The following is a 23,750-nucleotide window of genomic DNA, read 5'->3' on the forward strand; positions in this document are numbered from 1 at the left end:
TCGGACTTGCGGGAAGGTGGTTGACGAGTGGGCGTGCAGACAAACGGGGAAGGGTATCCATTTTGTGAAATAAGCTTCTGTAACAGGGTTTCAACCTATAGCATTGCAAAAAAAACAAATGTATGTAACTGAAAATAAATTGCGCAGCTTATTTTTACTTAATTTCAATAATCAAAATATCATATATTCTGTTCAAGCATTTACTGACAAAAATTTGTTTTCTTATTATCCTTAAGTAGCTTGTTTTACATTATAAAGTTTAATGAATCAAAAGAAGTAATAGTATTTCTAAGTTTTTAATTCTAAATATGTATTTACAATTGTGACATTACCAATATAGTTTTTTCCTAGTGAAATTATTTCTTTGATTTATACAATTTCACTTTAAACATGTTCAGTCTTTTTTATATACCGCATTCTCTGAAATTAAAAAATATACAATTTATGAAAATGGAAAAAAAAAACATATTTGACATTCCTTGGAGATACTAATTTTTAAACCAAAAAAGAAATCTTTCAATTTCTTATTTTCAGTACCACATAGTGCATCTTAAATTTGAAATTAAACATACATACGTATGCAGAATCTAGGGGGGGTTATAGGTATTCAAAGGAAAGTTATAATCTTCCGATGTGATTTTGATCACATAATCTCGTATTTGTTTTTTGCTGATATCAATTGGCCAATATTTGACATATTTACCTATTATTATGTCTGTTTGTTTTGCTCACACATTGTTGTCAATATTATGGAATTTTATGCGACTGTCATACAAGTGAGAGGTAAAGCTAGCTATAAAACCAGGTTTAATCCACCATTTTATACATAAGGAAATGCCTGTACCAAGTCAGGAATATGACAGTTGTTTTCCATTCGTTTGAAATAATTTGCAGTTTCGCCTCTCTTTTATAATCCATGCCAATTCTAAAGTTACGAACTTAAAACATATTGACTTATAAACCAGACTCATAATATACAGTAAAAATGGATACAATATACAAGTACTATCTTTAAAAAGAGATATCTGACGCATTTAGATGTGAGCATAAAGTTTAAATAAATCTTTATCAGTTTTTTTTTATCATAGTTAAAAAAAATGCAAAATTTGACGACAAAAGGCTGACAATTCTAAAAGTTGAGGATAAGCGCTTTTCTCTAAAGAATTAAATCATATACTACATGGTACTTAATTAAATGTATATATATAGGTATTTTTCAGAGATAAAACAAGTACCTATAACTGTGAAATATAGACATACACATAAGATATTAGTAGTTTACAATCTGTAATGAATAACAAGCTTGAAACAGTTTAGATCCATGAAGAAATGTCAGTTATATCTATATGTCAAGAACAACTTTAACAATTAGAGATACAACCTTTTTAGGTGTGTATATCGGGGACGGACGGACGCCAAAGGAAGATGATCTATATAATACAGTTTTTGACAAGTAATTACATTTGCGATATATGTATTTTGAAAATCTTTATTTCAAGTATAATATTTTGTACTCTTTGAGATTATTATTAGGCATTGGAAGCTTTAGTTGATAAGATATATTTTTAGCACTCGAGCTATAATAATTAATAGCACAATATTGACCTGGTAGATCTAATGAACCGGTCAGTGATATATTTACCCATTCATGTATTAAAGGCTAACTTCTTTACCTGAATTTATTTTTATTTATCTAGATAATTTCATTTTTAAGTTTATGTCCGTAATGTTCTCCTTTTATTGTAGCATATATCTTATTTTCTTTTTTTTTTTTTTAATTCCGTTATTTCGTCCAATCAGAATAAAGATTTGTGACATCATGCATCCCGTTACCATAGTGAAGCGTCCTTTTTAAATAGGTCACAAACCGAAATTATATTGACTGCGTCAGAAAAAGAGCTCCAATAATTTAAAGAAGTTGCAACATTTATCTTGTTAATTTAGTTGTGCGCGTGTGTTTACATGGCTAACAATCACAATTATAATCACATTTGATAAACTTCTCAGAGCAGATCCCTTTGTTACTGATTGTTATTTTTATACATGTAAATCAAACATTATCGATAGTCTAATATCAAATTGAGAAAAAAACACGCCTTTTAATGTTTTATTTATACGTAATGAACATAATTATATAAGATTTAAAGTTACCGGAGAAACTGTTCTCGCATTATTGCACTCTGGTGGTATATCAAACACTGATGGGTCTTTTATTCCTTCGGTGATTCCCATGAAGCCAACATCGGCAAAGCCGTTGGCCAATTGCTGATGTTCTCCAACAGGAACACATGATCCTTTATTGACACTCAATTCTATTTTGATACCATCTACCATAAATTCATAAACATCAATTTCGTACTTATTATCACCAGCTCCATAATAGGTAGACAGTACCAGTTTAGCATCATCTGAAATAAAAAAATAGTTTCCTTAATCTGCCTTTACGAGCTTTTTTACTGTATCTAAGTGTTTTTTTTAAAGAATTTTTGAAAATTCTAATTTACGTTTCAACACTTTATATGTGACAATAAACTTATTTCGCTCCTGTTTGCAATAACTTTCAGCTTATCTTAGCAGCCCAGGGCTGATATGCATAAAACTGCTTAAGTTAACATTTATTTCGAACGGACGGATTTTTCTACATGTCCTACGATAAATTAGTTCTATGTTTGGATATCTTAACTTAAGTGGTTTTATGCATATCAGCCCAGGTGTTTAATTTGCTCCTATATTGTCTTCTTCGATGAACAGAACAATTTGTTTATTGACAGTAAAATTTGTTTCTAAGCTAACTTTAGTTACTTAATATATATAAAATATATAAAATGATCATAAAGTGTAGCTAACGAACTGTTTGCATAAATCAAACCTGGACATTACTCACATGGTACACAGTTAAGTTTCCCTGGACTGGGATAAGGTGGTAAGGCTGCTGTCAAACATTTCCCATTGTAAGCAGTGTAACTATTGCCCTGCAATATATATAAGTGAAAGAATACGGAAGTGTTCAGTTCAGATTTTCTTTCAATATATAGAACTTATCATAATTCATGTTAAGAATGCAATTTAAAATTGGAGAGATTGCTTTGAAAGTAAACATAAAAAAAGATTAAAAAAACCCAACTCAAATCAAGAACAAAAAAAGATGTGTAGATGCAACTTAACATGTGTTAAAGGGTAGATTTTTTTTAATGTACGACAATATTTTAAAAACTTTTGTACGAATGTGTACTAACCACATGACGATTGTCCATAGTGTAGCAGGATCTACTTACCCTTTCGGATCAACCTCGATTTTTTGGTGGGGTTGGTGTTGCTCAGTCTTTGGTTTTCTATGTAACGTTATTTTGGACTTTTTGTCGTCTTTTGTTTTAAGCCATGGTGTTGTCAGTTTTTTCGAATTACGAGTTTTAAATGTCCCTATTCGTTGTGTAAGATAAAATGAGACTTACAGCTGAATAATCGTTGAGAAGATGTTGTTTAACTCGCTGACCGTTCCACATGCTATATCCTTTGATGGCTACTTTGTTTATATTGGCATCAACTGATATATTCAAAAGTCCCTAAAAGATTCAAAGTAGATTATTATTTGAATATTATTTATTATATTCCTTGACTGTTATATATTTACAATATGTTTTCCACCGACAACTTACAATATGTTTTCCATCGACAACTTACAATATGTTTTCCACCGACAACTTACAATATGTTTTCCACCGACAACTTACAATATGTTTTCCACCGACAACTTACAATATGTAAACCATATAAAGAAACACATGAAATGTTTTTTTACAAACCGATTTTACCCAAACATTCCAATTAAGTAGATAATTTATTGTTACAATTTTACTGTGGCTCGTTGTTGTTTACAGACAAAAGCAGAATTTATTCTCTAGAAAAAAGAAGATTCCAATCAAAGAAAGACAGAAACAAAAATGACCAAAAGAAAATGAAAAAAGATACAAAACAGTCCATACTTGATTGGATAACCATCATCTTCCCTTGAAAACCAAAAGTGAAGATCTTGGAGTTCCTGTTCCACTGAGGGCACGCGCATTAGTAATACATAACGGTTTTAATGTACATATTATTTATTCAAATTAATTATTAAAAAAAAAACTTTCAATTATAGTTCTCTTTTGAAACGAAAATCTAGTTTGATTCTTTTGTTTATTTATGTGATATTGAAATAAAGGTGGGTTCTTTTTCTATCAGCAGGTTTGCCAGCCCTTTAGAGATAAATATTTGTAAATATCTTTTTGATTAAAACATTGTCATTCAACACTTTCTATTAAAGCATGTAAATGTACATTAACTTTTTTATACAGTTACTTCTACGATTTCGTTTTCGAATATTTTCAGTTTCGTTGAAAATATAATTGCAAATTTACGTGCTTCATACATAAACAAAGTAAATGGCTCTATTTGCAAGGCGAAAGATATCAAGGGAACACTCAAAACTTGTAATCCGAGGAAAAGCTGACAACGTCATGATCGGAAATGAATTCAGTTCTCTAGAAGGGAAAGCAAATTCCCCATGTGACAGCCATCGTATTGCTCATGCAAGTACAAATCTGTTGACAAGTCTAATTCGTTAATCGCACAATCGAGGAAAAGAGGACGGGATTTGGTCCCTTCAATTGGAACACATGGTTATTTGTAACAGATATATTCCATAACGGTCAACTTAATCGTGATTGCGTCCGTGAAACTTTCGAAGGGATGACCTCAACTTTACCACTTTGAACCCTTGGTTCAATAGTTTCCTTGTAAGCATCAACACTCTATCAAGGAAATCGTAATAGGAAACACAAGCTCTATAATATGGTATCAACTGGGAGATATATACTCCATATGCAGGCGCTGCTGGAATGTTGCTACATAAAATTGGAAATTTCACAATTGAGAAGCTGACATCATCCGTTTGGTCATAAAATGTTACTGTCAATTTCTAGATGCAAGTCAAGATATGAGGCAGACTTATCTGTATCTGTGGTATCCTTAAAATGAAATATTTGAATGAATGTTGATATGTATACAACGTTAAAGCTTTGCAATTATACAATTTCTTTGACATGGTTTCTTGGCTTACACATAAGATTGAATAAATAACTTCGTATACATCAATTTGGAATAGTAGTATGAAGTATCACCTATTTAAGAAAAACTCGAAAAATTCTTCATGTTATCTCTTAACCTTAAAATGGAAGGATACCAAGGGCTCATTTAATTCATAAGTTGAAGATAGAAGAAGACAACACCCTTGCCAAAATAAAAACGACGAAAAAAGACAAACAAAATTCAACAAAATCACTACATTGAGCAATACGAAACCCATGCACTAGGAACCCAGGGCTCCAGAAAAATAAGCCGTTCCTGCTTCACTGGTAGCACTGGCCCGAGTAAGTACTGAAGTTGACATTGTTGATTTCTATTATTAATTAGGGACTATCGTAAAGAAAAGAACATTATGTTAGCACTAAGAAAACAACGAAGAAGATACAAAGGAGTAGTCAGTTTATATATGATAACTTTGACAGACATTGTATTTCTTTAAATTAGAAAATATAAAAATGAATGTACCTAGAACATTCTTCCCGAATGCAAACAAATTATAAAGTTCTACTTTCAAATTGATACAATAGAAGTAAGTTATTAGTAAAAGTTTACGTACTGTTTGCTTTGAGATACTGAAAATTTTATCCAAATTTGACAAAAAAAGGCTTTCGATATATTTGTTCAACTGTAGTACTAAGTATCATGTGATAAAAACTACGTAGATAAATGTAATTGAGTGATATCATTGTGAATAATGAACGAAACTGAGATAATTTAAAACATATGGGTATAGTACATGTGTTTACCTTTTTTTTTTTTATTTTATGTATAACTTTCTTACTGTTCACATTATTTATAAGGAACACATTGTATTTAAAAAATAAAAGAAGAAAATACATACTTTACCCTCTCCACCTGTTCCATTGGCCTGCACTCCTGCAAAGACACCCTCATATCCCTCCCACTGGGCAGGTCCACAGCACGAGGACGCTAACTGAACAAAAACTGCAAAAACAGCTATAGTGAACATTACTTGTTTAGCCATAGTGACTTTTGTAATACTTTTAAGTTGAACGTAAACCAGAGTATTTATAGTAGTTTCTTATCAAAGTGGATGATTGAGAGTCATATGCTTTCTTGACCTTCACTGTAGATTGCTTACAAAATTGTTCATTGTTATTTCAAAATATATTATTTGGTAATTTTGTTTGCAAATCGTCCTATTAATTAACAAGGTATACAATCAAGGCTTACATGAAGAAGTTTTTGTTATAGTTTCTGCCCTTGAAATTATATTTAATAATCAAATAATATTTTTATTTGATTTACGTTTATCTGAGTACCAGTAGAAAAGAAGGAGTAAACATAGGGTACCAAAATAACTTATCAATGCATCAAATAAAGCTTACACATTATAGCAAAATGAAAGTGGTCTCCAGTTTCAGAAAACCATATAACATACTTTAAACATTTGTGAGTTTAACAGTAAAATTTCAACCAAATAGGACCTGAAATAAGTTTTTGACAATTTGTTTTTTAAATTGTATCTTTTAATTATATACAATAAATGGCGGAATTTCAGAGTGGTGAACCACTTTTGACCACTTTTAATATACATATCTTGGACGAATAAAAAAAAAAGCTATTAAAAAACCGCATAAACCAAATACGCATAAAAAAATGAAATGAATTAATATCCTATTATAAAAACATAAATTTTCTTTCGGTAATAAAGTACATCCACATGTATAAATTACCATGGGAACCAATTTTACTCTTTAGTAGAGGACCTATACTGCATTGTTATAAATCACAATTAATAGTAAGTCTCACTATCCGCACATGATAAATCCAAAAGCAAGTTAACAGTGCATTTTTCTGTTCTTCATATCAGAGTCGAAGTCAGACTTTCAGCATGCAGCAAACACTCTCAACTAACTGAAAATTCAAGAAGGTCCCTAGGACTGGTTTCCCTAGGACTGGTTTCCCTAGCACTTGTTCGATCGAAATTTTTTGATTGATGTCGTTCAAAACTCTGAATACTACAGATTTATATCTTTATATTGCAGAAATCGATATTTTCTCTTCAGTATAATTCTAAGTCGATATACTTTCACCGAACGGTTGATTATTTTTGTTTGAATAAAAGATACCAAGGCGGGATTAAAAACCATCACTGGAATGAAAACAAACAGTATCATGATCAAAACGAAACAAGATGTAAAGACAAATTTATGAAAGAAATATATTATTATGGGACCAGGTATATTGAAGAGTTGTTAAGGAATTCGCTTTTCGTATAATTATATAAAAAAGACAATGTTGATTTAGATATACTTTTTTCAGACATCAGTAATTTGCCTCATTTCTCGACCATCAATAAGACATATATCATGTTAATCGAGGACTCAATATATTTCGTTTCGCCTTCTTGACCGTTGGTGGTTTAATTTATCTTTTATAATTGTACCCAATAACGGCACTGATGATTTGAAAAACATAATTATCCCGGGAGAATAGACTAGAAGAAAAACGACGCGACTGCGTGGAAGTTTCTATTTCATTTATTCACGCTCGGGCTAATTAGAGCTTAACACACGTATAGAGAGCTGTCTATTGTTGAAAGCTATATGTTGCTCTATAGATGTCGTGTGACAACGTGTGTCGTTAGGCCTAGCTGTTGTCTCAATGACGTTAAACCCACATTTCCTTCTTTTAATGATAAAGAAATACAAAACACCAGGAGCACCCGCACCATAATATTTTTCACAATGAAACTAGAAAACGGAATATTAATATTGAATTTTTTTGAAATTAATATCGTCTCCTTTTTTTTTAATTCTAAAGTAAAAAAAAGTTCTTTATAGTGCTTTCATATTCCATCTGTTAAAAAAAAACCCAAGGAATAAAAAGAGAAACGGGTTATATGCCAATAATGCACCAACACAAATAACTAAAAGGCAGGTTTGTTAAAAACTCTCCAATGAGATATCAAGTTCAGGTTTGAATAAAGTCTATTGGACAGGATTAAATCTGTATAGTCATATAAAGTATGGAATATATATTCTAAAAATGGTCAGGAAATATCTGGTTATGTTCTTGTAACATTTGAAATTATGTTTTAAGAGATTTAAATGTTCATAAAACATATTAATCCGCGAAAAATTATGTTACATACACAGGGGACCTATATATGTCGCCTACTTGTTTGTATGTTTGTTTGTTGTTGTTTAAAACCACTTTCAGTGACCTCGGCTTTATCATGGCGACCAGTTTTTAGTGGTGGAAGAAGCCGGAGTACACGGAAAGAACCATCGAACTTCGGTAAGTTGCTCACTTGCTCAGGAATAATGACTTATAATGGTATCATTGTTAAATCCTACTAGTTGATCACAATAGGAGTTTGGTCACAATATGAACTTTTTGCCGGGAAAAGTATTTTATGCGTGTTTAAAACACCCAAAATGTAGATACTGAGAAATTTCCTGGTATGTATCTTAAAGTGATTAAAACTTTATTTCAATTGACACCAGGGGCCGGTTTCACGAAGCTATCCTAAGACCTGTCATAAGATATATCTTAGGACATGTCTTATGATCCGTTTATGACTATCCTAGGACATATCTCAGACCTCGCCTCGAAGCGCTCTTAGGATGATCTTAGCTAAGATGTCCTAAACCTGTCGCATTCTTTAAATTTTTAAATATTAACACGGATTTATGGAAAAATTCATGTAAATGTAGTAGGTGTTTCCCATAAATTACTAAACGAATTCATAATATTCCATAATTAGATAATTTTTAAAATTAAAATAAAACATTAGAGTAGTTTATATGAATAATCTATCAATACTATATCAATACACATATAAAAATTCAAATACAAATTTGAGAGAAACAATACACTGATGATCATTTTTTTTTGTACAAGTGAGTTGAATTCAATTTGTCACTGTATCGGTTATAATAAGGTTAAAGGATAAAATCGTGCATTCTTGCTATAAATACACCGAATGTTCATTGTTCATAATCCGTCAACCTATAAAGATTTAGTTACGAACAGGAAAAGGAGATAAGATACTTAAATAATAATTAGATAATTTGCAAAATTAATAGAAAAAATAAGTGCAATTTATATAAATAAACTTATGACTATCCTAAGACCAGCATAAGACACCTCTCGTTTAGTCCTAACTTTACGACCAACTTTAAGATTGATTGATTTTTGATTTTTGGTGTTTTAACGCCACTTTTAAGCACCGCTTTTGGGCTATTTCGTGGCGGCCAGTTTTTATTGGTGGAGGAAGCCGGAGCGCCCGGAGAAAACCACCGACCTTCGATAGGAAAACTGACAATCCTAGTCAATTAAGATTGGAGTCGAGTGCACCTGCACGAGCGGGGTTCGAACTCACAACCTCAGTGTTGACTGGCTAGTGATTACAGTAGTAACTACTTAGACCACTCGGCCACCGAGGCCCCTCCAACTTTAAGAGATGTCCGAAGTTAAGACCACTTTGTGAAACCCACTTAGAACTAAGATATGTCGTGAGACCATCCTAAGACATGTCTTAGTCCTAAGACAGCTTTGTGAAACTGGCCCCAGGGAGATTAACTTTGATACATGATTAATCAAACTTAATAACATATCTAGGTTAACGGTTTTATTAGTAGATTTGCCCCCTTAAATTGATATTGTTCCAATTGTGAACTATTTATTTTGAGGTTATTCGGCCAAAATAGGCTGTTCATAAGAGATATATGTTTAAATAGAGCTTCATAGTAGTTTTCAAGGACAAAACCAGTAAACGTAACAGACATGAGACTTTTTAAAGCTAAGGATTGGATCATGAAAAAAGTGACCTTATCTGAAGACAAAAATTTTGACATGAAATTATTATATAACTTCGCTAAATATTTACAATAAGATAACAGGGAATTACCGTCATTATGTTCGAAGAATGACACGAAGTCACATGGAGAATTTTTATCTGAAGTATGTTCACAGAGAATTTTTAAATATGATAGCAGATATTCAACCCTTGGCTGATTAAGTACATGTATACTCGAGGTCAGAATACAGAATATTGAGAATTATTTAGATCAATAAAAGCTTCTCTTTTAAAAGTCAGGAACGTTAGTTACAAAAACAAAATGATGAATGTGTGCACATCACCAGATAAGAAAAAATAGCATTTGGGCATTTTAGGTGAACCTTAACTATACTAATCTTGAGAATATATTTTTTTTCTTTTTCATACTTTATATGCATAGTTATTGTTATTTATTGGTTAACTATGTAAAGACCATACACCAGTTCACAAATGGTCCTTTACTAGACAGTTAAACATATTAATGCATTTCATGATAGAACATTAGATGAACACTAAAACACCTTGTGTTTTTACAATAATTCATCCAAAGGAAACGAGAAACAATAAAAACTATGTTACTTCTCGAGAAAATAGTGCTTCAAATGACTATAAGAATAGAGATTATCAAATGAATAAACAATTAAAAGAATATGGAATATCAAATGTAATAAACTTCATTTGAACATGGTATATCAATTATTATAAGGAATTCATGAGAACAGGGAATAGCAAATGTTATAAAAATTATATAAGAACAGAGAATATCAAATGTAATTAAATGTTCTTTAGAACAGGAAATATCAAATGTAACAAAAATTTCATAGGAGCAGGGAATACAAAATGTAATAAAAACTTTACAGGAATAGGGAATAGCAAATGTTATTAGAACTTCATTCGAAAAGAGAATATCAAATGTTAAAAAAACGTCAGAAGAAAAAAGGATCATTAAATGTAAAAAAAAAATGTTATGTCCTGTCTGTGCTATTGTTAGATATTTTTCTGCTTTGTTTGGATCTGATGAGTTAAGCCCTTTTCATCTGATTTTAATAGTTTGGTCCTCGTGCTGTACTGTTACACCACTGTCCCAGGTAAGGGTGAGGATTGGGCGCCAGCAGCTAGTTTAACCACGCCACATTCTGTACGTGCCAGCTGTCCAAAGTCAGGAGCCAGTAATTCAGTGGTTGTCTTTTGTTGCTGTATATCATATTTGATTTTCGTTCATTGTTTTGTACATAAAACAGGCCGTTAGTTTTCACGTTTGAATTGTTTCACATTTATCATTTTGGGGCTTTTTAAAACTGACTATGCGGTATGGACTTTGCTCATTATTGAAGGCCGTACGGTGACCTATAGTTGGTAACTTCTATTTCATTTGTCTCTGGTAGGGAGTTGTCTCGTTTGCAATCATACCACATCTTCTTATTTCTAAATACACATGTATATCAAATGTAATTAAATGTTGTTTAAAACAGAGAATATCTTGTGTAACAAAACTTCATAAAAACAGGGAATATCAAATGTCATAAGCTTCATAAGAACAGGGAATATTGAATATAATGAAAACTTCATAAAAATAGGGAATAGCAAATGTTATAAGAAGTTCATTCGAAAAAGAGAATATCAAAGGTTATACAAACTTCTGAAGGACTACGAATATTAAATGTAATAAAATGTTCACAAGTGGCATTGGAAAATGACAGTATATTGGATAGGGACAGAAAGTTTGTCTTGCAACAGGCCACCTACGGACCCCTTAAAGCGTTGTTGCAAAGGTTCTTACCGTGCGAAGAGCGTGGCGCACTCTCTCTCTCTCTATATATAATACACGAGGTATAGGATTTAATGTTCCCTTTCTGACCGGACGTGGCTGAGTACTTGTTCATCCCGCACAGCCAAACGGACGGCCAACTTTGGCGAGGGTTTTACGGCCTACAAAATGCAGGACTTTGCAAGAAATAGTTATGTACAAAAATTGAATATAAATTTCGAGCTAAATAAATAAACCGTACTATAAACCGGTGTAAAATGAATACGCTATCAGCAAACAAAAACCCCCTTTGCACTGAAAATCAAATGGTCCATAAGGCTATTAAATTTTAATTTTGTTTTTAACTGGGCAATATTTTATTTTTTGTCATATAAATAGGTAAATAAGTTAATTCATAATATTATTCTAATCATTTTTATTCAATATAATTATGTAACTTCCTTAAATATTCATTATAAAATCCACGTACATAATATCTAGTTTAATGTCCACTTAACCCACACAGGGAACGTAATAGAGTTAAGTTTAAGCGTCGAGTACACTTACATCAAAACGAGTTTAGCTCAATGTGAACACGACCTGAGTCTAGGTACGCATAGCCGGTGAAATATGCATATCAAAAGAGACGCTTACATTTACCCTGTTGACACAAGTTGTCTCTATTTGTTTGGAGTTTATGGAATAGGATTTCCTTAAGTTTTTTTTTTATTCGTTTGTTTTATTGTACAGGACTATTGAAAGTAGTCTACAGTCACCTTTTCTTCACCTAAGAACCAATTAACTAAAGCTCTAATAGCGGGAGTCATTGTGAGTAGGGTCTATGTTTGACTTTGACACTTATCCAACTGGATTCAGATTATTAAATATCCAACTAACAATTATCCCTTTAGTGTTTATTATGTATGTCTCCGTTGTTAACATTACTTTATAAAACCAGACTCAAGCTAGCGACCAATTCTAGCGACCACTAAAGAACGCAATGAGAATCAACTTGTCAAAGAATCATAATGTGGTATATGGGAAAAACCACAAAACCACATTATGAAACAACGTTCTGTTAAAAAGAAAATCTAGCTACGAGTACGGTATATATTGTTTTTTTAACGTTTAAATGACCAGAGATGTCCAGCATTTGAAGTGAAAGGGGGACACTACAACACCAATGACTCGTCTGTAGCTGAATTCACCGACTAGCTTGCTTGCTAAATGCCGACATATTGGTATCAATCAGTAAGGAAATGTATAGTTTCTATAAAAAATAACGTGCCAGCAATTCGAAAAAGCCAAAACATCTAAATAAAGCCTGTGTCAGATGTATGATGATTGATGAAATTCTTTATGTGTCTATTACTAGGACAGTCTTTGTTAACGAACAATTTTTATTCCCCTTAATTCAAACACATATATATTATCATATATATATGTATTTATATAAATGAAAGTGCACCCCCTCCCTGGATTTTACACCATCGAGAAAGGGATATAGTAATTCTATCGCACATAGTACCTTTTTTATTTCGTTTATTTGAAAACTTATACATTGTACAAAGGAACAAGTTTAAGTCAACTCACATAAAGTATCGATTTTATGCTCCGCCTACGACACTAAAGCGAACAATATTATCTGGTCTGTGTGTTTGTTCGTTTGTCCGTTCGCCCGTTTCTTTGTCCGTCCGTCCATTCATACTGCATTAGATTGACATTATAGTGTGATCAACTTGAAACTAAGTATACATGTTCATTCTAATATAATCTTTCCAAATTGAATGCCAAAATTACCATTTTGACACAAATTTCACGGTTCACTGATTATGGAAAATGATTGTGCGAGCAAATCATCATAGACAAATATTCTTGTCTTTTTTTATTCAATTTGTTTACTTTTTATTCTCATTTCTGATCCGCCGTGAGTTATTATATAGCCATTTTGTGCTTGGGGGTAGACACTCCGTCTTCAATATTTTATTTGCAATAATTGATACCGGTTTACAATCTCGTTTTAGAGTTTGGGAAACACAGGAAACGTAAATAAGACGTCAAAATATGATTATTTTCCTAACTAGTTCCTTTCCCGATGGTGTAAAAACCGGGGAGGGGGTGCACTTTCATTTATATTAATACATATATATATATACGATAATATATAGTATTCGTTTGAATGAAGGGGAATAAAAATAGTTCGTTAACAAAGACTGTCCTAATAAAAGACACATACAGAATTTCATCAAACATCATACATCTGACACAGGCTTTATCAAGATGTTTTGACTTTTTTCGAATTGCTGGCACGTTATTTTTTATAGAAACTATACACTTCTTTACTGATTGATATCAATATGTCGGCATTTAGCAAGCAAGCTAGTCGGTGAATTCAGCTACAGACGAGTCATTGGTGTTGTAGTGTCCCCTTTGACTTCAAATGCTGGACATCTCTTGTCATTTAAACGTTAAAAAACAATATATACCGTACTGGTAGCTAGATTTTCTTTTTAACAGAACGTTGTTTCATAATGTGGTTTTGTGGTTTTCCTATATACCACATTATGATTCTTTGACAAGTTGATTCTCATTGCGTTCTTTAGATGTCGCTAGCTTGAGTCTGGTCTTAAAAAAATATAAAAAATATGCATTTTCTCAAAAATTTTCGTTTTTTTCCCATTTTTTTTCAATGTTAAAACAGTTCAATACTGATGTATTTTCCAAAAATCTATAATGCGAAGAATTCATAATTGTTTATAGAATTGAGTAATGTAAATTGAGGAAATTTATAATTGACTTTTATAATGCATAAAAGGAACACTTCAATACTAATGAATTGTAATTACAGCTTTACAATTTCCGTCTATTGTTGGAGAAAATAAAATGTAAATTAAACTAATTATAAGGAGACTAGTTCTATTCGAAAAATGCTCATTCCTACTTGCTTGTATCAGATTTATTTTTTCTTCCTCTTATCTTTAATGTCTAGAAAATTGCAGCAAAATGACACATTTGTTGCAATCGCTGTTGCAAATTTAAAATTACGACATTGCCTTTTCTCCTCCTACTTGTACAACATGTTTGTTTCCTGTCACTCTCGTTCCTACTTCTATTAAATATACACGTTTCCTTCCTTATTTCTAGTATACCTATATATTCAGATTTTTTTATTGATTCATTAGTAAAGACTGCATTCGAATAACATATTGAACATGGTTTTGTTCGTACTTTTTGTAGCTAGTTTACTGATTGTGACACAACATGTGTACTCCTCAGCACCATGCTGCATGCCAGATAAGTTTGAATCGCACGAGTATTTAGAAGCAAGTATCATCAACTTGGTCAAGTCAACTTATTTACAAACGGTAAAATATTGATAATGCATTCATGTTATTTTTATTCATTTGTGACTTTTTAATGTATTTTCTAATGTTTCTTAATAAAAGTCAAATTAACGAAATGATATCATAAATATAATAGAAAATAAGAATACACCAAAGCATAATTAACACGTATAGGTCAAAGTCGGACAGATACTACTATTGTCAAAAGGAAAAGAAATAGACAAACAAAAGTCCATAAACCGACATTCACAGATTCTCACAACAAAATGGTGACAATTAAAGTCGAGAGAAACTATATTTATCTGCTGTACTGAGGCGGAAGATACCAAAAGGACATCCATACTCCTTTTACGAGTCATAGAAAGGGATAAGAAAATGTTAAAGCTGACTTTATTCAATGATATCTAACTTCAGTTTGTATCTACTTTTTCAATAAATATCGGCTTGCCTATAATTGTTTAAATCCACTTCATTTGAACTTTGGTGGATAGTTGTCTCATTGGCAATCATACCACATCTCCTTATTATTATATTTAACTCCTTAAAATTGATTTAGCTCGTCTTTTACTTCGAAAGTTATGTTCATTATAAAATATAAAGCTTATAAAAAATAATGAGAAGGTACGATTGCCAATGAGACAACTATCTAATAGAGTCAAACATGACGTAGATGTAAACAGCTATAAAATACCACAACATGACAAATGTAAAATAATTCAAACGAGAAGACTTACGCCCGGATTTATGAAAAAATAAAAATAAAAATAAAGATGACAGACATTACCCATTGATACGGTAAGTAATCTTTATCAATACAAAATAAATTCGGGTATATCAACCAAAAATATGGATGAAAGTAATCAGAATCGTATGAACTATATATAAACGGATACAAGTTGCGTTGACAGGGTCCTGCTTTACATTAATCACCCACTAAGATAGCATATGTTTAACAATATGACAAAGCCTGTAGATAGAAAAAATGTGATCTTTTAATTTGTGTTTATCTTTTTAGGCAAATGTGAATATCTCGTTTGATTTTACGAGCAAAAAAACAGTGGCTGTTATATATAACATAAAGGCAGACGGAAAAAGTTTTCCGTCAATGTCTATACTTGTCGATTATGAGGCGGTAAGTGCAAAATAATATTAGATATGAGTGTACTCATCATAAAAATTATGAAATTAAACAAATCTGCTCTTTATTGAAAAAAAATCTATTTATATACTAGTATATATATTGGGAACTCATTTTGTCAAATAAGGAGATAATATATTGTTTTTTTAGCTTGGCATACGGAAACATATACTTGTAGGGTGTAATATCGCAAATCAAGTTAACATAGCAACGTAAACTTTCTTATATATTAGAACATATTATAACATTCATTATATTATATAACAAAATAACAGCTGCGATTGCAGGCAAGACACGGGGTTATTTGGACCTCTTGACGACATTTCTGTTTATCTTTCAGTTGATGAGGTTTTTTTACCATTTTATAGATTACAATCTAAATCAAAAACACGAACTACTGGTCTGGAATATACAAGAATATTTAGAAGAAAATTTGTAAGAACATACCTCTGGGCTAAGTGATTATAATTCATATATAATTCAAAATATTATATTGATAACCGATATATAATATACATGTATTATATTACTTTCAATCATACACAATCTATAATATACATGCATTATATTACTTTCAATCATACACAATCATTATTAACGAATGAATTCAATTATGCTTTCATTTAGGGAGTTGCCTACATTGTTCAAAACAATAAGTGTACCAAGAGTGCAGCTCCTAGGAAAATGCAACGTGCTTGTGTACCAGGTAAGAAAAGAAATGTACCTGTTATGTTTCTGACAGGGTGTTAATGGAGGATTCGATTTGTTTCCATTATAATTAAGACATGTTATTGAGAACAAAATAAATTCGTACAATGCTAAATATTATTCAGGTGTTCAGTTTGTAACATCACTTCCTGTGCATACATTTAAGGTGACATTTTAATATTAATAAAAGGAAATGTTGGATATAAGACAATGAGACAACAACTCAAAGATACAAATAACCCTATATCATCTAAAGAGGAGTCTAACAAATAAACAAGTGCCTATACAAAATATCGAATTTTAAATCGTCAAATTTATAAAGTCTGCATGAAAAACTACTATAAAATAGCAACGATCTGTCATAAAAAAGAAGACATGAAATTAGACAACCACTGGCGAAGTTATTGGGATTTAGAAAATTCAGCTCTCTATTCTAGGAGTCATCGACGGCTACCTATCTCTTCTCTGTCTAAACTTTGTTTTTTTTAATTGTTACATTCAAAGATCTCTTAAATATGCAGTTTATCTCTTACAGTTAAGGTGATCTAGTAGTATGCTATTGATAATAATGTGAACGATTTTGCATATCCTCTCCGTCTCTTGATCATGGTTTATGATCGTAATCGATTCATTAAGAGACTGTCATTTGAAAATTCGACGGGTGGCATTATCAGTGTAGGAACTGTCGAAAGATCGGCACTTGAAATAACAACCGGTTTTTAATGTGTTCATTCAGCTATCCTGTCTTGTTAATCCTGATATAGAACTCATATAAGATGAAAATTCCGAGAAGAAATCCAAAGCGTTATGCCGGCTTAAAAAAAGCGGAGGATACCACAGGGACAATCAAAATTTATAAGTCGAAGAGAACCGACAAAACTATGGAAAAAAACAAACAAACAAATACAAGTCTACGAAATACTGTATAGAAAAAAAACCCAAAAAAACTGAGCAACAAGACCCCCCCCCCCCAAAAAAAAAAAAAAAAAAATTAAATCCCGGCGTGACCTCAGTTGCTCCGGAAAAAATCAGCAGATTTACATGTGGTACCCATTGTGTTGATCATGCTAATTTTAAATTCGGTTGATATGGATACCCTTAACATAGGTATACCTTCTTAAATAGTTCCAATGATTGTATTATAGAAATTTTCAAGATCGCTGAAACTACACATTTTGGGGCTGGTTCAGAGATGTTACCTGTACATAAATATCAGTACAGCTATGGAAATACTACAAGCAGATTTACAGTTACAGCAAAGAACTGTTATTACATCAGCTACGAAGCTCACGATTGTAAGATTATATTTAAAATGTCCAGTTAACTAAGAAGAAAACCAAGGACAAATTAAAACCTAAACTATTCACAAGAATACAAATTTACAATTTGGCCACTTTTTCGAGTATGGACAAAGATGAGAAACGACAAAAGGTGCAGTGCCTTCAAAAGCAATTATAAAATGTTCTACCAATCCATGCAATAGACACAATGTAAACTGAAAAGTTTCAATAGAAAATTTTAATTGAAAGTTAATGTGAATATAGCTTTATACTATTTCACTAGTACATGTACTTAAAAGTCACATTGTCATTAAGGAGATTAAGTGTCCTCGTAAAACGTTACGCTTATAACAATTTAACTTTTTTTTTAATTGAGCCAACACATTTTTTTAATATGACCATACATTATCGGAATTTGTAGCAAGTATAGTTATCTATATATTGTTATTCAATTTATACAAAAGTCATTTTTTTCAATTGTATAGAACACATCTTTAGTCGAAAGTACACTTATTTGTATAACAAAACATATTATATTGACAATGAAATATATGACATACAATTAATGTTTAAAACAGCCCAAAGACCAGAAGAAAGGCCACGTGGTGAAGTATTTGGAATCACACTAGGAATTAAAGATCCATCAGTCTTTAGTGTTCCTGCTCTATGTAAGAAGACAGCTGATCCACAGGTAAAATTCGGAAAAGTCATATATTGAACCAGAAAAAGCTTTGACAAATAGGTATTAAAGATCAGGCATTATTTTCATTATATATATAAAGAATCCCTCCGATGAGAGAAAATGTTATCTTGATGTAACTTAAGATCATAGATAACCTAACGGTAAGTATGTGTTAAAGAAAGAAAGATACGAATGTATCTCAAGCAACGGGTTTAGATCAGACATGTTCAACAGTGTTTCGACATTGTTTATAAATATTTAAATCTACCAAATGATTGAGTTATTTCTATCATTACAATTACAATAATTAAATACAAAACTTGCAATCCTCTTCTCAAACAGAAAAGATGCCTGTTAACTACAACACTACACGGTCGTTACGACAAAACGTGGGGTAATATATTTTGTCAGCTGGGTCAAGCCTGTTCCCGACATTCGTATAGAAAAATTATTTATCAAGCTTACAATTTGGTATGCAATACACACGCTTTGTTTCCATTATTCTCGTCAGTGGTGTTCGAATCAGACATGGCATAATGACAGTCATTGCCATGATTATCATACATTAAACTATAAATTTTTTTGTAATTAAAAAAATAATGTACTACTATTGTAAAGAAACTGTTAATCTTATGAACTTTTCTATTTCTTGACTTTCTAATTCTGTTTCTATTTTCTAAACTGGATGTTTTGTTAGAAATCTAACTCAATTCAAAATTAACTTACAATGATCTTCTGAGTTATTTCCCAATATGTACTATTTTACTTATTGGCTATTCAATTATTCGACCATATTTGAATATGTATGTGCCTTCAAATGCGATTTATCGTTCTTTACCACAATCAAATAGTGGACCATAAGGGACTGCTAAACCTTTCGGGATTCATCCTATTTTTTTATTTAAAAATCATTACAACGCTAAATATATACAAACATACGATTTAAAAAAAACAACGTCTAAGTAAGTTTGTAATCGGAAACAATAATTCACTTGCGCCGCGCAATAATCAATATTTTCACAACAAACAAGTAACTTTTAAGTTTAAATCAGATATTTCAACAACTTAAAAATAAACCAAAAAATAGATAAGAATTATCAAATCATGCAATATGCACTTTGATGATTCAAATGAAACAAGATAATTGACTAACCAATGATTTGTTTTATTAGTTGCTATTGGCTTTGAACTAGCTGTCACTCACTGCGAGTACTCTCAGATCTGTACTTAATGTTTTTTTTTTTGTGGAAATGTATAAATACCCTGCCACGTCCGGTATGTGTTTTTTTGATTGTTGTAATTCTGTGGTTGTCGTTTGTTGCTGTATATTATATTTGTTTTTTGTGCATTGTTTTGTACATAAATCAGGCCGTCAGTTTTCTTGTTTGAATTATTTACATTTGTCATTTCGGGGCCTTTTACTGCTGACTATGGGGTATGTTTTTTTTTCAATCTTTTTACCAAATATATATGGTGTGTCATTTCTGCATATCACTGTTATATTTATATCTTCTTGTTTATTAACTTTTCACTATTTCTCTTTTCAGGATGTACCAGAATACCAGGCAGGCAAATTCCATCCGTTTGTTTGACGAGAAAGAAAAAAATTCGTCGACTAACATGTTTATGTCTCTCAGTTTCTTAACATTTAAAAGTAACAATTCTCCAAAAATAATTTGTGAAGATGAAATCCATCAGATGATGCCTTGGAAACATAAAATATTAGTATACGCACATGTAATTTTATTTTAAAAAAATCTTACCTTTTATTCTTATTTAGAAGGGAAGAAATGGACATTTTTGTGAAACTTTCATGGGAGGAAAATTCTACGGCTTTTTAATTTGAATATACAATGCTATGGTCATCTGTTTACTAGTATATACAATGTATATACGATATCCCTCCAATTTCATAACTAATTGTTAAAGGTATCATAATCTACTTATTAGGACTGATGATTTTATTTTTGTAATTGTTTTTATAATAGGTGAAACTTTAATAAAATATTGTCTTATTTTGTCTTGTTTTGGTAAACATAAATAATTTGATTTATATTGTAAGCTTTGTGTCACTTACCTTGGCAATTGTATCTAAAACTATTACTGTTTTATGGTACTTCGGACCGGACGTAATATCTGTACAACACGATGTTTACTCTCAGGGTAAATCAGCCGGAACGAGGCTCCGCTTCTCCTGGTTGCCGGGATCCTCCGCCAGTGGAACACCACCGACCTGACCCAGAGGTACTACACTCCCCCCAACTTTATACGAGAAGTGAATCAGGGGGTCAGGAGGGTTATACCGCAGTGGTGATTTGTATTTTCTGTAAAAGGGTTTGTGATGTTGGAATGAAGGGGGTTAAACGAGAACAAGGGGACCCTTCAGATTTTCAAAACAAGTGGAACCCCACAGAGACATAAAACAATTGGAACCCCCTACATACATACCCCACTGGACAAGACTGCTTTACCCCTATATACAGAACTATAATATTAAGAATTTATGGTATAGCCAACGGGCTTATTAAATTAATTCATTGAATATTAAACAAATTGGCTGTAGAGAATGATAATCTTACATCTTTTATCATAGAGCTTGAGCAAAATATAAACGATCAAGAGAGAACTATAAATTTGCTAAAATCTGCAAAACCTAGTAATGATCATACAGTAACGCAATACTTTATGAAGAATTCTAACAACATTAATGGACTTCCTTACTCTGGATATAAGGACCACATAGACAATATAGAAAAGAAGCTTGCTATTTTTATGGACTATCAAGACATGTTAGCTTTTTTCAAATCTGAACTCTAGAATCGATAATCTTCAGAACTCTATGATGAACAACGCCCAGATTCCATTGCAAACAAATCATAATTCGTACACTCCACTCTTTGCCAACACAAACTCATTTTCAGCATGTACCTGTACATCCTCAAGCATACTTTCAACAGATAAACAGCTTTATTGATCATATCAGACATGTTCCGAGTATGCGTATGCAACTACGTCCTCAACATATTCCTGTATATCCAATTTATCAACAAGGACTTAACCTTGCTCCTCCTGGACACAACTCTATTACTCCTGTTCATCTCTTATAGAATTCTGATGAATCATCAAACATGACTCAATCTACAAATCAAGGACATATTGATTCATCTCCATCTTTTCACCAAAGGAGATCTCATCCAATGACCAATCCAACCACCCAGCATTATTCTAATCGTAATCCTAGTAATGCCCAGGCTACATACAACAATAGTAGAGGTCCATCACAAACACACAGAACATATCCACCTTCCTACCGTGAATCAGTTTCAAGAATATACGGTCAAAACAAAAGAGAGGACTTTTTATGTTCATCAGCAAAATTACTGATTAGCAAACCTGGTATCAACAATCATAGTGCAGTTGAAATTGTAGTATTACCATCTAGCGAAACCATTGCCATCAATGTTTAGATCCTTTCCTTGACAAAGGAATGACAGAACCGTACATACGGGAGATGTAATCGTGCAATCCAGGGATTTGGTTGACCATTTAAACTTGTGACTTTTAACATAGAAGTCCTACGTGGGAACGCTCCTTACCTGGAGAAAATTTTACCTTTTAATGATTTTATCTGCATACAAGATCACTAGTTGTGGCAGTATGAACAACATAATTTCTTAAAAACTTTAGATATTCTATAAGATCGAGTGACTGTAACGTTCCAAAAGTATACTCTGTTCGTTCACGTGGTAATGATGGAGTTCTCATCGGCTGGAATACCAAATTTGATAGCTATGTGAAGACCCTTGATGATGGCAATGAACGTGTTATTGTAGTAGAATTAACTGCTCTCCGCAACCGATATGTCTGATAAATTGTTACCTTTCTACATCTGGATACTCTGATACTGCCGTTAAGTATCAAGCAAATCTTGACTTGCTCGAAATTATTATTCAGAAGTATTGTGATTCACACCAAATTATACTCTTCGGCGATATGAATGCAACAATGTTACTCTCTCGACGTAATGATTCAGATAGACGTTTTAGATCATTTATAGACAAATACAAACTAGTCACTTATGCTAACACAGGAGCTACACCAACCCATCAGCATAGAATTGTATCATACCAGATTGACTACATTTTCAGTCATGCAGAAAACAATTTTCTGGAACTTGAGATATGTCAGCAACACCCTATAAATACTTCTAGTCATGTCCCAGTCGTATGTAAAATAAAAACTACTTTAAGCCTGACCCTTACAAAAACTGATAAACCACCGGAAAGAAGGTAAAATATGTGGAAAGATTGTGATATAAAGTTATATCAGAGCACTCTATCTAATACTCAGATACCCATCATTGAAAGATCTGACCAAACAAAGCTATACCATCTAGGAAAATTCAATTAGATTGTGACCGAAATGGAAGACTAGTCCGGCACTACGACATGTACAATTACTTGCCCAAGGCAATTTAATCCACAAAAAATGGATTCAATATGGCAGACCAACTGAGAATCATCCAATATGGCAGACCAACTGATAATCATCCAATAATCAATGAACGCAGATTTATCAAAAGACGCACCAGATCACAACAGTAACAGGGCATGGCATGTGAGCGGGAACAATTTTATAGTCAAATTCTTGAATCTGGAAAATCTACAAAATTTTTTATAAACTTATGTCATATATTATAGAATGTGATTAAAAACGATCAGCTGATTTTTACAGGGTTATCTCCCTGTAGTGTTATGTACCACATTAAAATATATAATGTGTAAGGAGCACCACAGTATTATTTATACTACTATCAATAATAAAAACCATAAAATTCAAGGATAAACAAAATATTGAAATGATCAATGCAAAAATGTGAAAAATTCAATAACAGGTTAACGCACTTCACATGATTGG

General features: G+C 32.1%; 2 protein-coding genes across 2 annotated transcripts; one reads left to right on the plus strand and one right to left on the minus strand.

Annotated features, from left to right (window-relative positions):
• Nucleotides 1–280: 280 nt before the first annotated feature.
• Nucleotides 281–6,113, minus strand: LOC127714407 (ependymin-related protein 1-like). The gene is made up of 5 exons (XM_052220463.1): nucleotides 5,966–6,113; nucleotides 3,453–3,563; nucleotides 2,885–2,972; nucleotides 2,152–2,408; nucleotides 281–420 (listed from the first exon to the last, which is right to left on the minus strand). The coding sequence occupies exons 1-5, from the start codon at nucleotides 6,107–6,109 to the stop codon at nucleotides 385–387; spliced, it is 636 nt and encodes a 211-aa protein (XP_052076423.1). The 5' UTR covers nucleotides 6,110–6,113; the 3' UTR covers nucleotides 281–384.
• An 8,738-nt stretch (nucleotides 6,114–14,851) lies between these two features.
• Nucleotides 14,852–20,851, plus strand: LOC127714405 (uncharacterized). Its single transcript, XM_052220462.1, has 6 exons — nucleotides 14,852–15,046; nucleotides 16,041–16,157; nucleotides 16,791–16,869; nucleotides 18,017–18,166; nucleotides 18,730–18,842; nucleotides 20,381–20,851. The coding sequence occupies exons 1-6, from the start codon at nucleotides 14,894–14,896 to the stop codon at nucleotides 20,423–20,425; spliced, it is 657 nt and encodes a 218-aa protein (XP_052076422.1). The 5' UTR covers nucleotides 14,852–14,893; the 3' UTR covers nucleotides 20,426–20,851.
• Nucleotides 20,852–23,750: the final 2,899 nt, after the last annotated feature.

Source organism: Mytilus californianus, unplaced genomic scaffold, assembly GCF_021869535.1.
Source record: "Mytilus californianus isolate M0D057914Y unplaced genomic scaffold, xbMytCali1.0.p SCAF_9, whole genome shotgun sequence".
NCBI lineage: Eukaryota > Metazoa > Mollusca > Bivalvia > Mytilida > Mytilidae > Mytilus > Mytilus californianus.

What these genes read in the sequence shown, in the direction of transcription:
- LOC127714405 (XM_052220462.1), top strand. Translation starts at nt 14,894, where the DNA reads ATGGTTTTGTTCGTACTTTTTGTAGCTAGTTTACTGATTGTGACACAA. An exon ending in AGTCAACTTATTTACAAACG is followed by an intron (nt 15,047 to 16,040) that starts GTAAAATATTGA and finishes TTATCTTTTTAG; the next exon opens with GCAAATGTGAATATCTCGTT. An exon ending in AGAAGACAGCTGATCCACAG is followed by an intron (nt 18,843 to 20,380) that starts GTAAAATTCGGA and finishes TTCTCTTTTCAG; the next exon opens with GATGTACCAGAATACCAGGC.
- LOC127714407 (XM_052220463.1), bottom strand. Translation starts at nt 6,109, where the DNA reads ATGGCTAAACAAGTAATGTTCACTATAGCTGTTTTTGCAGTTTTTGTT. An exon ending in TTCTCAACGATTATTCAGCT is followed by an intron (nt 2,973 to 3,452) that starts GTAAGTCTCATT and finishes TATATATTGCAG; the next exon opens with GGCAATAGTTACACTGCTTA. An exon ending in GAAACTTAACTGTGTACCAT is followed by an intron (nt 2,409 to 2,884) that starts GTGAGTAATGTC and finishes TTTTTATTTCAG; the next exon opens with ATGATGCTAAACTGGTACTG.